The sequence below is a fragment of the Anabrus simplex genome, chromosome 2 (assembly GCF_040414725.1).
Source record: "Anabrus simplex isolate iqAnaSimp1 chromosome 2, ASM4041472v1, whole genome shotgun sequence".
NCBI classification, from domain to species: domain Eukaryota; kingdom Metazoa; phylum Arthropoda; class Insecta; order Orthoptera; family Tettigoniidae; genus Anabrus; species Anabrus simplex.
The window spans coordinates 489,770,455-489,783,862 of NC_090266.1; the positions used below are offsets into that span (position 1 = coordinate 489,770,455).

At 38.5% G+C, this 13,408-nt stretch overlaps 1 protein-coding gene across 1 annotated transcript in view; it reads right to left on the reverse strand.

Moving 5' to 3' along the window:
- Positions 1–13,408, reverse strand: part of LOC136863578 (ribonucleoprotein PTB-binding 1) — a 434,340-nt gene that overhangs the window by 71,725 nt on the left and 349,207 nt on the right. The window contains exon 3 of the mRNA XM_068226204.1: positions 5,205–5,452. Coding sequence (XP_068082305.1) covers positions 5,205–5,452 — 248 coding nt within the window. The remainder of the gene's footprint in view (positions 1–5,204; positions 5,453–13,408) is intronic.

Here is a 13,408-nt window from a genome sequence, read left to right on the forward strand (position 1 = left end):
CAGTTTCTGAGATATAAGTACCGGTATCCTGATTAAAGGCATTCAACCACTTTTTCACCCCTCCTATTGGGATTTTCTGAAAACAAAAAAATACGTATTTCCTTATTTTTAAAGAAGATTCTAAATACCAATTTTTACATTTGTAAACTTTTAAAGTTTTGAGATATAGATTCACTCATTTTAAAATTTCACCCCCCTTTTCACCCCCTTAGCGACGGAATATCCAAAAATCCTCTCTTAGCGAGCACCTACATCTTAATATGAATGTATCCCCATAATTTCATTTCTTTATGTCCAGTAGTTTTGGCTGGGCGATGATGAATCAGTCAGTCAGTCAGGACAAGCTATTTTATATATATAGATGTCAGAAATTTATTTCCCTTCCACCTATTCAATACAACTCAATGTATTGAATTGTATATATACATACATACAGTATTTTCTTTTTAAAGAGATCACAGATACACTGGAATTTTCCGAGACAGGGAAATAGGTAGTGGAAAGAAGTCTGAAAACAATTATTCTTCCCTTTATGTTTTTTTCAGACTTTAGCCTCTTGTTCATTATATTAGTGATTCATGCATAAGAGATTTAAAAGGCTAACAATGTCAGACATCTGAATTATATACTTTGTTTGTGGTACCTTTCTTCATTTTTTATTCTGAGCTTATTTACATTATATTTCTTACATTCATCATAAAAATATTTAGAATGGGTTCACCAATGAAATTATTAAAATCTCTTCTTGATTAACTTGGATAAAGAAAGTTCATTCTTGAAGTTTATAAACGACAACATTAGTTAAGATCACATTGAAATAATTAGTCATTTTAAGTGAATAATGTTCATTCTTGAAGTTCATAAATAAATTAAGTTCACTTTGAAAACAAAGGTCATTCTTGATAATGGAACTAATGAAATTAATACAAGTTCCTTTCTGAAATGATCAATATGTGCGAGCAAATAAAGTTCAATCTTGATATGCCTATCAAATTTTGCGCTAAAGTTCATTCTTCAATTAGCTAACTAACATAATATGGAGGTAAACAAAGTTATAATTAGTAGAAATGTTGACGAAGTGGCTGAGTTTCAATGTTCCCACTCGTTAGCAAGTTCGCCGGTACAACTTGATATTACACTGGCTTTAAAAAGTAGCAAGTCATTTGAAAAATTGGAATGTATGAGTTCGAAATCATATAGAATGAGAGTTAAATTTGCTGGAAAGTTTTAAAGTGACTTGCTGAATTGAAAGTTACTTGATAAGACACAGTTCACACTATTCCTTAATGACACAGATGCATGTCACCTTACTGAAAAACTGGCTCCGTTTGACTGTGTCCTCACAGACTGTAGTACCATATCTACCATGGATCAGGAACACCATCACTACGTCCCTCGAAGTTACGACGTCCACCATAGATCAGGAACACCATCATCACATCCCTCGAAGTTACCACGTCCATCATAGATCAGGAACACCATTACCACGTATCCCTCGGAGTTACTATGTCTCCAACGGCAGTTCACATGACAATACGGGCGGTCGGAGTATGCACGGGGCGTTGGTTTACACACACCACTTTGAGTTATATTGCACTGTTCGTTCCAAGTAGGACGTCTAATATGCACAGTAATTTGCACCAAGTCCACTAATAAGGTGATTGACTTGTCATGAGACACTGAATTTACTAAGTTCCACTTGCCAGTTCAATGCAATTAAGTAAGTTTTAAACAAAGTTTATGCTAAGATAACTGAACCTTCACAGTACCCCGACTTCACTAAGTTCTGACTGTCAGGTTAATGCAGTCCAAACTGAGCTCGATAGCTGTAGTCGCTTAAGTGAGGCCAGTATCCAGTAATCAGGAGATAGTGGGTTTGAACCCCACTGTCGGCAGCCCTGAAAATGGTTTTCCATGGTTTCCCATTTTCACACCAGGCAAATGCTGGGGCTGTACCTTAATTAAGGCCACGGCCGATTCCTTCCCATTCCTAGGCCTTTCCTATCCCATCATCGCCATAAGACCTATCTGTGTCAGTGCGACGTAAAAAAAAAAATGCAGCTCAAGGAAACTGAAATAAAGTCTATTCATTCAACTTCACACGTGATCATAGTGTAGGATTCAGTCTATGTTCCCAATGTGTTGAGAAACAGTCTACTATCACTCTATCACCACAAAATACTAAATAGTTAATGGCACTGTCTTTATGTCTGACGATGAAGTATTAGGCATGTAGTTTCCACAAACAAAGTCCTGTAGTTTACACAAACAAAGTCCTAGCTGGTTAATTTACTCATAGAAGTGAACACGCAGACTCGTATTAATTTATACGTTAATCAACAGTCCTATCACACACAGTATTAACATGTCCAATGTCTAACACTTGTATATTATAAGTCACGTGAATGTTTAAGTATCTGAAAAAACTTAGAATGCAGGATTTACACCACTGTCGGAGTTTATGCTCGGCTGTATCTCGCAGGTACTTAGTTCAACGTTCGGACTCGACACTCGCACACAAAGTTGAACTTCACTGTCAGCACAACCTCGGGCAGCAGGTCTCTACTATGCTGTACTGTGCTGTACTGTGTCTATACTGTCCTCTCGCTCGTCTTATACACCCAGGCTTGACTCAGAGCATACAAGACATAGAAATTACTTGATATCTTGACGTCGCGATATATCCTTAAATAAGATAGTTATTAACATGATATTTGAACATGAGCTATCTGTTATTGTAAGCTACATGGTCCCATTGTCCGTTAGTCGACATCTCATCTGGAAGCAGAGATATAAAAAAGCTTCCAGATGTTTCTCTCTGAAGTGTGGGCCATGCGCTTTGTGACGTCGTAGTCATGTCTTAGCAGGCTGCCCTGAGCTCACTCGCCAGAAGCGTTGCATCATAGCCCACAATGTGCACAATTTGAATGGATGAAACAGACCGCGCAGTCACCAGTTCGATTACGGTCGGTTCCTGTTTCAATATATCAATGTATAGGAAACTGTGATATAATTAAATAGTTGTGATCATATGAATGGGATGTCAATTAAGCATGTGAGAATAACTGTACTGAAGTCCGAGTAAGAAGCATCTTTTGAGTTTCAAGCAGTTGTAATTGATTTCAAAGCATTTCTTGGAAGTAGACATATGTACAATTGCTGTTAATATTGATTTCATTCACATTAGATCCTTAGGACTTCCATCGATGGGTTGTTCTCTATTGTCAAAATATTATTGTATAATAATTTGTGTTGAGTTTTTCCATTACATCAACTTATGTTTCTCCTTTGAACTCTGAGTCTGGTTTTCTTCTGTAATTTACAGTATTCTATTTTTCTGAACCTAAAATTGAACTATAATCTATTTGTCCTGAACCTAGATCCATCAAGCCTTAATCAAGTTTTCAATTCAGTTTTGCAGAGGGAAACCAGGGTGGTGGATTATAATAACATACATTTGAACTGTTTGTACTAACGTAAGAATTCAACTCAACATTAACTTACATTCCTTACTCTGCAGAAATAGGATATTGTAACTAAAGAGTTGTGTCCCTCCCATATATTCATTAATTCTCCTGAAAATATTAAGCCATTACAAAATATCCATAGTGAATGCCATTTCTATACAGTACTGACAATTAAAATACGAGAACACATCCTTTTATTTTTCTACATAGTCTCCATTACATTCAATTAAATTAAATGGCGTATGGCTTTTAGTGTCAAAAGTGTTCGAGGACAAGTTCGGCTCGCCAGATGCAGCTCTTTTGATTTGACTCCCGTAGGCGACCTGCACGTCTTGATGAGGATGAAATGATGATGAAGACTACACATACACCCAGCCCCCGTGCCAGCGAAATTAACCTATTATGGTTAAAATTCCCGACCCTGTCGAGAATTGAACCCAGGATCCCTGTGACCAAAGACCAGCACGCTAACCATTTAGCCATGGAGCCGGACCATTACATCCAATACAAGTCCTCCAATTCTTACGAAGTTTATGGAGTTCTCTAGAAGAAAAAAAAAATCCTTTAGTTGTCTGTGCAGTCACTTGTGAGCCACCTTCATCTTTCGCCCAAACAGAATGTCTCTCCTCCCTGTGCCTCCCTGAGTGGCCCAAAAGTGGTAGTAAAATACCTAGGGTCGTGGTCTGGTGAATATGTTGGATGTGTTATTTTTTGTTTATTTCATATTTTTAAAGTCGTACCGACACAAGCAGGTCTTATGGTAATGATGTAATAGAACAGGGCTAGGATCTGGAAGGAAGATATAGTGGCCAATTAAAGAACAGTCTAGAATGAAAATGTGTAACCACTGAAAACAATTTTCAGGGCTTCCAACAGTGGGGTTGAACCCACTATCTCCAGAAAGCAAGTTAAGAGCTATGTGACCTGTCTGTGTAACCAACTTGCCTGGAAGTGGAAGACACTAAAAATGCAGCCCGTGGCTGGTTGCAACTGTTGCATGGGCAGTATAGGGCTAGGTATAGTCATGTTGCTGCTGTGAAAAATGAACATCACTATTATGAACAGACATCTGTCCATGAATTTCAATAGGATTTACACCTTCATTATTAAAATAACAAATAACAGACCGCTGTTCTTCTTTCATGTTTGTCTGAAGTGGGGCGGCCAATGTTACAAGGGATGGTCTCTGCTTGTCTGCAAGGTGCTGCTACCTCCAGGGCATTCATTAAAGTCTTTTTAACAGTACTGCCAGCGGACAGAACTGTCGCATGATATTTGGAATTTTTATTACATTTTTAAGGCTTTCATATGACTTGCCCTGGTAAAACATGTGCTATAAGGAATATGAAGCGCCTTTTCTTCTTTGTTATATGTCCCCTATCTGCATCCTCCAATTCAGCTGGGATTTCATACCTAGTTGCCAATGGCCATAGCCGTGTTGAAACACCGGATCCCGTGAGATCTCCGAAGTTAAGCAACATTGGGCGTGGTCAGGAGTTGGATGGGTTGCCATGCGCTGTTGGCGGGGGGTAAGGGAATGGAGGAGCGGAAAGGAACTGGCCACCCTACCGTACGTAAACTCCGGCTCAGGAACACCTCTGCGGAGGTTCGGACCTGCCTTCGGGCAGAATAACACTTACCTTACCTCATAGCTAGTACAGTATTTATGTAGTATTAAATTTATGTAGTATTAAATTTATGTAGTATTAAATAATAATTGTAATAGTTTCTCCTCACCTGGCAATATGGAGGATTGACTACAGAGGAAAAAACTTTCCTGAACTCCCCCATATCACGGAAATCCTTTGGTAATCTGTCCACATACAGGCACTTGGAATGGAGGGAATCAAATGTTACATGGCTTGAGTCAAGCCAATCGCAACAAAGAGTCCAATTTTCCACTTGTTTGCCATCTAGCATGTTTTTTGCCTGAAGAGCAGCTTCTTTGGTTGTGTACTCCACAAACCCATATCCTTTAGTGTCACCTTCAAGGAGAAAGAAACAAAAGAAAGTCAAATCAGAATAATATTTAATGTTCAAAAATATCTAGAGGTCAGAATTTACAAGAATCAAATCAGTGTTTTCTACATTGTTGGCAAGTAAGGTTTGGAAAAACTTCCATTAATAATCTAGAATTTGAAATACATACAGCTTTACTTGCAAATTAGTCCTTGGAATAAAATAGTATTCATTAAATCACAAAACAAAATGTGGCATCAATGGTAATTACACCTTTTACCTCCTCTCTAAATCGCTAGCATGACATTCATTCATTTACACAGATAACAAATGCGGGTATTTATCCAACCCACCTTCCATGCATTCCTTTAAATGTCAAACAGGTATATTCAACAGAGGAACAGAGTTAATAATAACAATTTAAAGCTGCAGCTCTTTCTACAATTGACCTATTTAAGGTATTTGATAGGGTGGATCATGGGAGACTACTGGCAAAAATGAGTGCAATTGGACTAGACAAAAGAGTGACTGAATGGGTTGCTATATTTCTAAAAAATAGATCTCAGAGAATTAGAGTAGGTGAAGCTTTATCTGATCCTGTAATAATTAAGAGGGGAATTCCTCAAGGCAGTATTATCGGACCTTTATGTTTTCTTATATATATAAATGACATGAGTAAAGGAGTGGAATCGGAGGTAAGGCTTTTCGCGGATGATGTTATTCTCTGTAGAGTGATAAATAAGTTACAAGATTGTGAGCAACTGCAACGTGACCTCAAAAATGTTGTGAGATGGACAGCAGGCAATGGTATGTTGATAAACGGGGTTAAAAGTCAGGTTGTGAGTTTCACAAATAGGAAAAGTCCTCTCAGTTTTAATTACGGTGTTGATGGGGTGAAAGTTCCTTTTGGGGATCATTGTAAGTATCTAGGTGTTAATATAAGGAAAGATCTTCATTGGGGTAATCACATAAATGGGATTGTAAATCAAGGGTACAGGTCTCTGCACATGGTTATGAGGGTGTTTAGGGGTTGTAGTAAGGATGTAAAGGAGAGTGCATATAAGTCTCTGGTAAGACCCCAACTAGAGTATGGTTCCAGTGTATGGGACCCTCACCAGGATTACCTGATTCAAGAACTGGAAAAAATCCAAAGAAAAGCAGCTCGATTTGTTCTGGGTGATTTCCGACAAAAGAGTAGCGTTACAAAAATGTTGCAATGTTTGGGTTGGGAAGAATTGAGAGAAAGAAGAAGAGCTGCTCAACTAAGTGGTATGTTCCGAGCTGTCAGTGGAGAGATGGCGTAGAATGACATTAGTAGACGAATAAGTTTGAATGGCGTTTATAAAAGTAGGAAAGATCACAATATGAAGATAAAGTTGGAATTCAAGAGGACAAACTGGGGCAAATATTCATTTATAGGAAGGGGAGTTAGGGATTGGAATAACTTACCAAGGGAGACGTTCAATAAATTTCCAATTTCTTTGAAATCATTTAGGAAAAGGCTAGGAAAGCAACAGATAGGGAATCTGCCACCTGGGCGACTGCCCTAAATGCAGATCAGTATTGATTGATTGATTGATTGATTGATTGATTGATTGATTGATTGATTGATTGATTGAAGGAAAGATCTTCATTGGGGTAATCACATAAATGGGATTGTAAATAAAGGGTACAGATCTCTGCGCATAGTTATGAGGGTGTTTAGGGGTTGTAGTAAGGATGTAAAGGAGAGGGCATATAAGTCTCTGGTAAGACCCCAACTAGAGTATGGTTCCAGTGTATGAGATCCTCACCAGGATTAACTGATTCATGAACTAGAAAAAATCCAAAGAAATGCAGTTCGTTTGCTCTGGGTGATTTCCGACAAAAGAGTAGCGTTACAAAAATGTTGCAAAGTTTGGGCTGAGAAGACTTGGGAGAAAGAAGACTAGCTGCTCAATTAAGTGGTTTGTTAGGCAAAAATATCTTAAAGATAATTTTATAAAACCACCTAATCAATACATACCATGTTTAATGTGGACTAAATCTACATTAATTTGTATAGACTTATCAGGTACATGTTTCACCCTTTTTTGGACATCTTCAGCCACAATAACACACAAAATTAATGGCATTTTAACACAAATTAAATCTTGTCAGTCCTATTCTAAGTTGTTACTTGTAAGTGGTATGTTCCGAGCTGTCAGCGGAGAGATGGTGTGGAATGACATTAGTAGACAAATAAGTCTAGGTGGTGTCTTTAAAAGTAGGAAAGATCACAATATGAAGATAAAAGTTGGAATTCAAGAGGACAAATTGGGGCAAATATTTGTTTATAGGAAGGGGAGTTAGGGATTGGAATAACTTACCAAAGGTGACCTTCAATAAATTTCAGATTTCTTTGAAATCATTTAAGAAAAGGCTAGGAAACAACAGATAGGGAATCTGCCACCTAGGCGACTGCTCTAAATGGAGATCAGTATTGATTGATTGATTGATTGATTGATTGATTCAATTGAATCACTATTAAGTGTTTCTGTGGTGGTTGGTAGTGTAGCGTGTTGTAAATATGAAGAGGAAAGTGTTAGGACAAACATACCCAGTCCCCAGGTCAGAGGAATTAATCAGAGGCAATTAAAATCCCTGACCTGGCCAGGAATCGAATCCGGGATCCTCTGAACCGAAGGCCTCAACGCTGACCAACTGAATGGGTGGCTGCCTTTCTGGAAAATAGAACTCAGAGAATTACAACAGGTGAAGCATTATCTGATCCTGTAATCATTAAGAGGGGAAATCCTCAACGCAGTATTATTGGACTTTCTTGTATATATCTATATGATATGAGTAAAGAACTGGAATCAGAGATAAGGCTTTTTGCGGATGATGCTATTCTGTGCAGAGCAATAAATAAGTTACAAGAATGTGAGCAACTGCAAAAAGACCTGGACAACAGGAAATGGTTGATAATAAACGGGGCTAAAAGTCAGGCTGTGAGTTTCACTAATGGGAAATGTTCTCTCAGTTTTAATTACTGCACCGATTAGATTAATGTTCCTTATGGGGATCACCGTAAGTACCTAGGTGTTAATATAAGGAAAGATCTTCATTGAGGTAATCACATAAATGGGATTGTAAATAAAGTGTACAGATCTCTGCATATGGTTATGAGGATATTTATGGGTTGTAGTATGGATTTAAATGAGAGGGCATATAAATCTCTGGTAAGACCCCAATTAGAGTATTAGAGTATACTTAGATGTTAGGCCCCTTTAAACAACAAACATTATCAAGCAGCATCTGGAGTATAGTTCCAGTGTATGAGACCCTCATCTGGATTACGGTACTTGATTCTAGAACTGGAAAAAATTCCAAAGAAAGGCAAGCTCGATTTGTTCTGGGTGATTTCCGACAAAATAGTAGCATTAGTTTAAAAATTTTACGAAAGTTAATTGAGATCAACCTATTCAATACAGTTGGGTTCTTAAAGTTAAGATTTACATCTTGTTATACTAAATTGACGGGACATGTTTCGTCCATTGTATGGGCATCATCAGCCGTATTCTCATGCTTAAAAAATAAAGATCAGGATCAGGTGAAGCATTATCTGATCCTGTAATCATTAAGAGGGGAAATCCTTTAACTTTAAAAACCCAACTGTATTTAATAGGTTGATCTCAATAAACTTTTGTAACATTTTTAAACTAATGTACATTTCAATACGGACCGATCATGAAATTTATAACATGTAAAATAGTAGCATTACGAAAATGATGCAATGGTTTGGCTTATAAGACTTGGGAGACACCTGCACAGCTAGGTGGTATGTTTTGAGCTGTCAGTGGAGAGATGACTTGAAATGACAGAAGACTAATAATTTTGAGTGGTGTTTTTAAAGTAGGAAAGATCACAATATGAAAATAAAGTTGGAATTCAAGAGGACAAATTGGGACAAATATTAGTTTACAGGAAGGAGAGTTAGGGATTGGAATAATTTACCAAGGAAGACTTTCAATAAATTTTGAAATACTTCGCAATTATTTAAGTAAAGACTAGGTAAACAACAGATAGGGTTCTGCCACCTGGGCGACTGCCCTAAATGCAGATCAGTGGTGACTGCTGATGATGTTATTTGCTTTTATGTCGCACTGACACAGATAGGTCTTATGTCAATGATGGGACAGGAAAGGCCTAGGAATGGGAAGGAAGCATCCGTGGCCTTAATTAAGGTACAGCCCCACCATTTGCCTGGTGTGAAAATGGGAAACCATGGAAAACCATCTTCAGGGCTGCCGACAGTGGGGTTCGAACCCACTGCCTCCCGAATACTGGATACTGGCTGCAGTTATGATGATGATGAAAGCAAACTGATACCGATTAAGGATTGTAAATACTATATCACAAAATTACCTACACAGAAATATTAAGTAGTTTCAAATCTATGGTCTACGTACAGTGTAAATTTTGGAAAACTGAACTGGATTAACCATTTATAGTGATTAATATCAGTGAGTAAGTAATTTTTTGATATTTACAATACAGTAGTTCAAAGGTTTCTACTGACTTTTGAATCTTGACTTGCCAAGATGCCCACTGCACAGCCTGCAGATATTATAGTTTAGTGTAGTCGGCATAACAACTTCCTCGGTCATACTGATTGGGTGCCTCTCATATCACACAGATCCTTAGTTGGTTTCACTGGGCTGACTGAACCCATACCAGTCCTCCTAAAATTAACATCCTTGGAAAAGCTGAGGATAGAACGTCTGGGTAGGAGGCAGATATGTAACCCCTTTACAATGGAGCTGGCAACTGTAATTAACCCTAATCACTTATTTTCTCAAGCAGAAACAGCTGGAAACTGCAGATGATGATGATGATGATGATGATTTATTTTCTAGAAGAAACTAGATATATATGCAGTATGGATTAACATACAATATTATATATTAAAAGCGATGAGAATCTAATTTTAATGGGAGACTGGAATGTAGTGGTGGGCCAAGGAAGAGAAGGTAATGTAGTAGAAAATTTCATATACAGACAAAAGAATGAAAGGGGAATTTGACTTTTAGAATTTTGCAGCAATCTTAATTTAGCCCTTGCTAATACTTGGTTCAAACACCACAAACAATGGCAGTTTACATGGACTGGAAGGTATCAAGTAGGTTTCATTATGATTATGCAGAGATTCAGAGACCAGGTGTTGGATTGAAAGACTTACTCAGCAACAGACGTGGACTCTGAACACAAATTGGTGGTTATGAAATGCCATCTGAAGTTGAATAAATTGAAGAACAGAAGGCTATTTGCTTTTTGTCGCACCGACACAGATAGGTCTTATGGCGACGAAGGGACAGGAAAGGCCTAGGAATGGGAAGGAAGCAGCCATGGCCTTAATTAAGAGCCCCAGCATTTGCCAGGTGTGAAAATGGGAAACCACGGAAAACCATCTTTAGAGCTGGCGACAGTGGGGTTTGAACCCATTATCTCCCAGATGCGAGCTCACAGCTGCGCGCCCCTAACCACATGGCCAACTCGCCCGGTAATAACAGAAGGAATGCAAGGAGATGGGAGCTAGGTAAGTTGAAGAAAAAGTGTGAGGGATTGTTTCAAGGAACAAGGACTAAATGAAAAGGCAGAAAGAAACACAATAGATGAAGAGCGGACAGTCGTGAAGTAAATAAGGCTGCTGAAGAAATGTTATGAAAAAAGACAAGATCAAGTACGTATCAGTGGATAACTCAAGAGAACTACACCTGATTGACGAATAGCAAGAGTATAAGATTGCAAGAAAAGAGGAGAGCAGAAAGGAATAGAGGTATTACAGGTACACAGAAAGGAATGTTACTGTAATGAGTGATCTGAATTTACCAAATGTTGACTGGGAAGGGAATGCAAAGGACAGAAAGCATGACCAACAAGATAAGATAAGGTAATACTGGATCCCATAATCTCTGAAATCATAGATCCTGGAAAGATTTTCTTACGTTTCGAAACATGCAGTTTGCAAAAGTTAATATCCTATAGCATAATTGGATAATATGCAGTAAAAGCACAAATTGTGTCTAGGTGTCTAGAAAACATAATTAACCCAAATTTTTAACATTTTTTTTTGCTAGTGGCTTTACGTCGCACCGACACAGATAGGCCTTATTGCGACGATGGGATAGGAAAGGCCTAGAAGTTGGAAGGAATCGGCCGTGGCCTTAAGGTACAGCCCCAGCATTTTCCTGGTGTGAAAACAGGAAACCACAGAAAACCATCTTCAGAGCTGCCGACAGTGGGATTCGAATTTAACATTTGTAAGTGGTTTAGAATATGAACAGAGAAGGAATGGAACTATTTTAATAACTTTATGTGTGAATTTTAATTTGAATTCACCTTAAAATTACAATAATTATAGCGAATCTGATTGCATATGGTTTTAATAATTTGATACAACAGACCCGCAATTCTTCGGCTTGTTGAGAAAGGAAGGACAAACACTATATCCTTTTAAATATACATTCATTTTAATTGTAATATTACAAGATTTTAATTTGTGATAATATTAATGTTGATAATATTTATATGATTGCCAGTTTTCCAATGCCTCTGTTCAGCTGATGACGACTCAGTATAGCATCGAAACAAATTCTGAATTGTAATTTACACAACAAACTGCAGAGTATTGAATAAGGTGGACCCTAAAACTTTTAAAAGCTTTGTAAACAAAAATTGGTAGAAAGGGTGGCAAAATTTCTAGAAAACAGAACTCTGAGAATTAGAGTAGGTGAAGTGTTATCTGATCCTCTAATGATTGACAGGGGAGTCCCACAAGGCAACATTACTGACCTTTATGTTTTCTATATGTATATAGTCATTTGGTATCACTCCTTTAAGCAAACAGTATTCAAAAATTATTTCAGATAGATATATATATGTAGTGTGATTCAGCCGCCCCTTCCAATGTAGTTATATGCAACCCACAATATTCATTCCATCCTGAAAACATCTGCCCTGCCGGCATGCTCAGACAATACAACTGGATATCTTGGTATTTACCACCTCTCCATGATAGGAGGCCGTAATGTTGTACTCGTATTAAACACTGGAAGACATGCATGAGCCTTCTAGATCATATGAACCTGACATGCTGGCAAAACACTAAATTGATATTGTGACCGCAGTAAACCTAATACTAGCTATAAGCTGCCCAGTATACTGTACGGAACCGTAGTGTAGTTGGTATAGTCGTGGTGGTGCGGGCTTGCATGTCCAGTGGGAGGTTCGAGTCCGAGGTGAAGATTACACATTTTTGAAATATTTGTTTAATACTTACCGCACGCAATGCAAGTTCAATACCCGCTTTCATGCAAAGTGTGTGTGAATGAATGTGTTTGTGGCTCTAAGAAGGGCCGAATAGTTAGCAGGCCGGACACATACAGACCGGAAAAAATAAGAACACAACTGCCCTGACAATGTATTATTGCAGCAAATTGCTCAATGTGATGACCGTTTTGGTTTATGCATATTCGGGCCCGGTCTCCAATAGATCATCTTGCGCGCTGAAGAATTCCAGGTGTAATTGCCCGGCAGGCGTCTGTGATGAGTTGTCGGAGCTGGTCAGGGTTTTCCGGCGCTTGAGTGTAAACTACGTTCTTTAAATGTCCCCACAAAAACAAATCCAAGAGCATTAAATCTGGTGATCTGGCGGGCCAAGAAAAAGGGCCTCCTTGTCCTATCCATTTCCCTGGCAGTTCCTCGTTCAGATGATTACGAACGGGTTAAGTTGAATGTGAGCGAGCTCCATCCTGTTGAACCCACATCGTGCAGTGAGATTTTCTGACGCAGAAAGTGCTGGTAGTGTGGGCCTGTCCGATGGCCCTCAAGGAAATATGGTCCAATAAGGTGATCCCCAAGATTCCACACCAAACATTCCCTCCTCATCATACTTGATGGGCCGCATGTCGCACCCAGTGAGGATTGTCTGGACTCCAATAGTGCATGCTGTGGCGATTCGA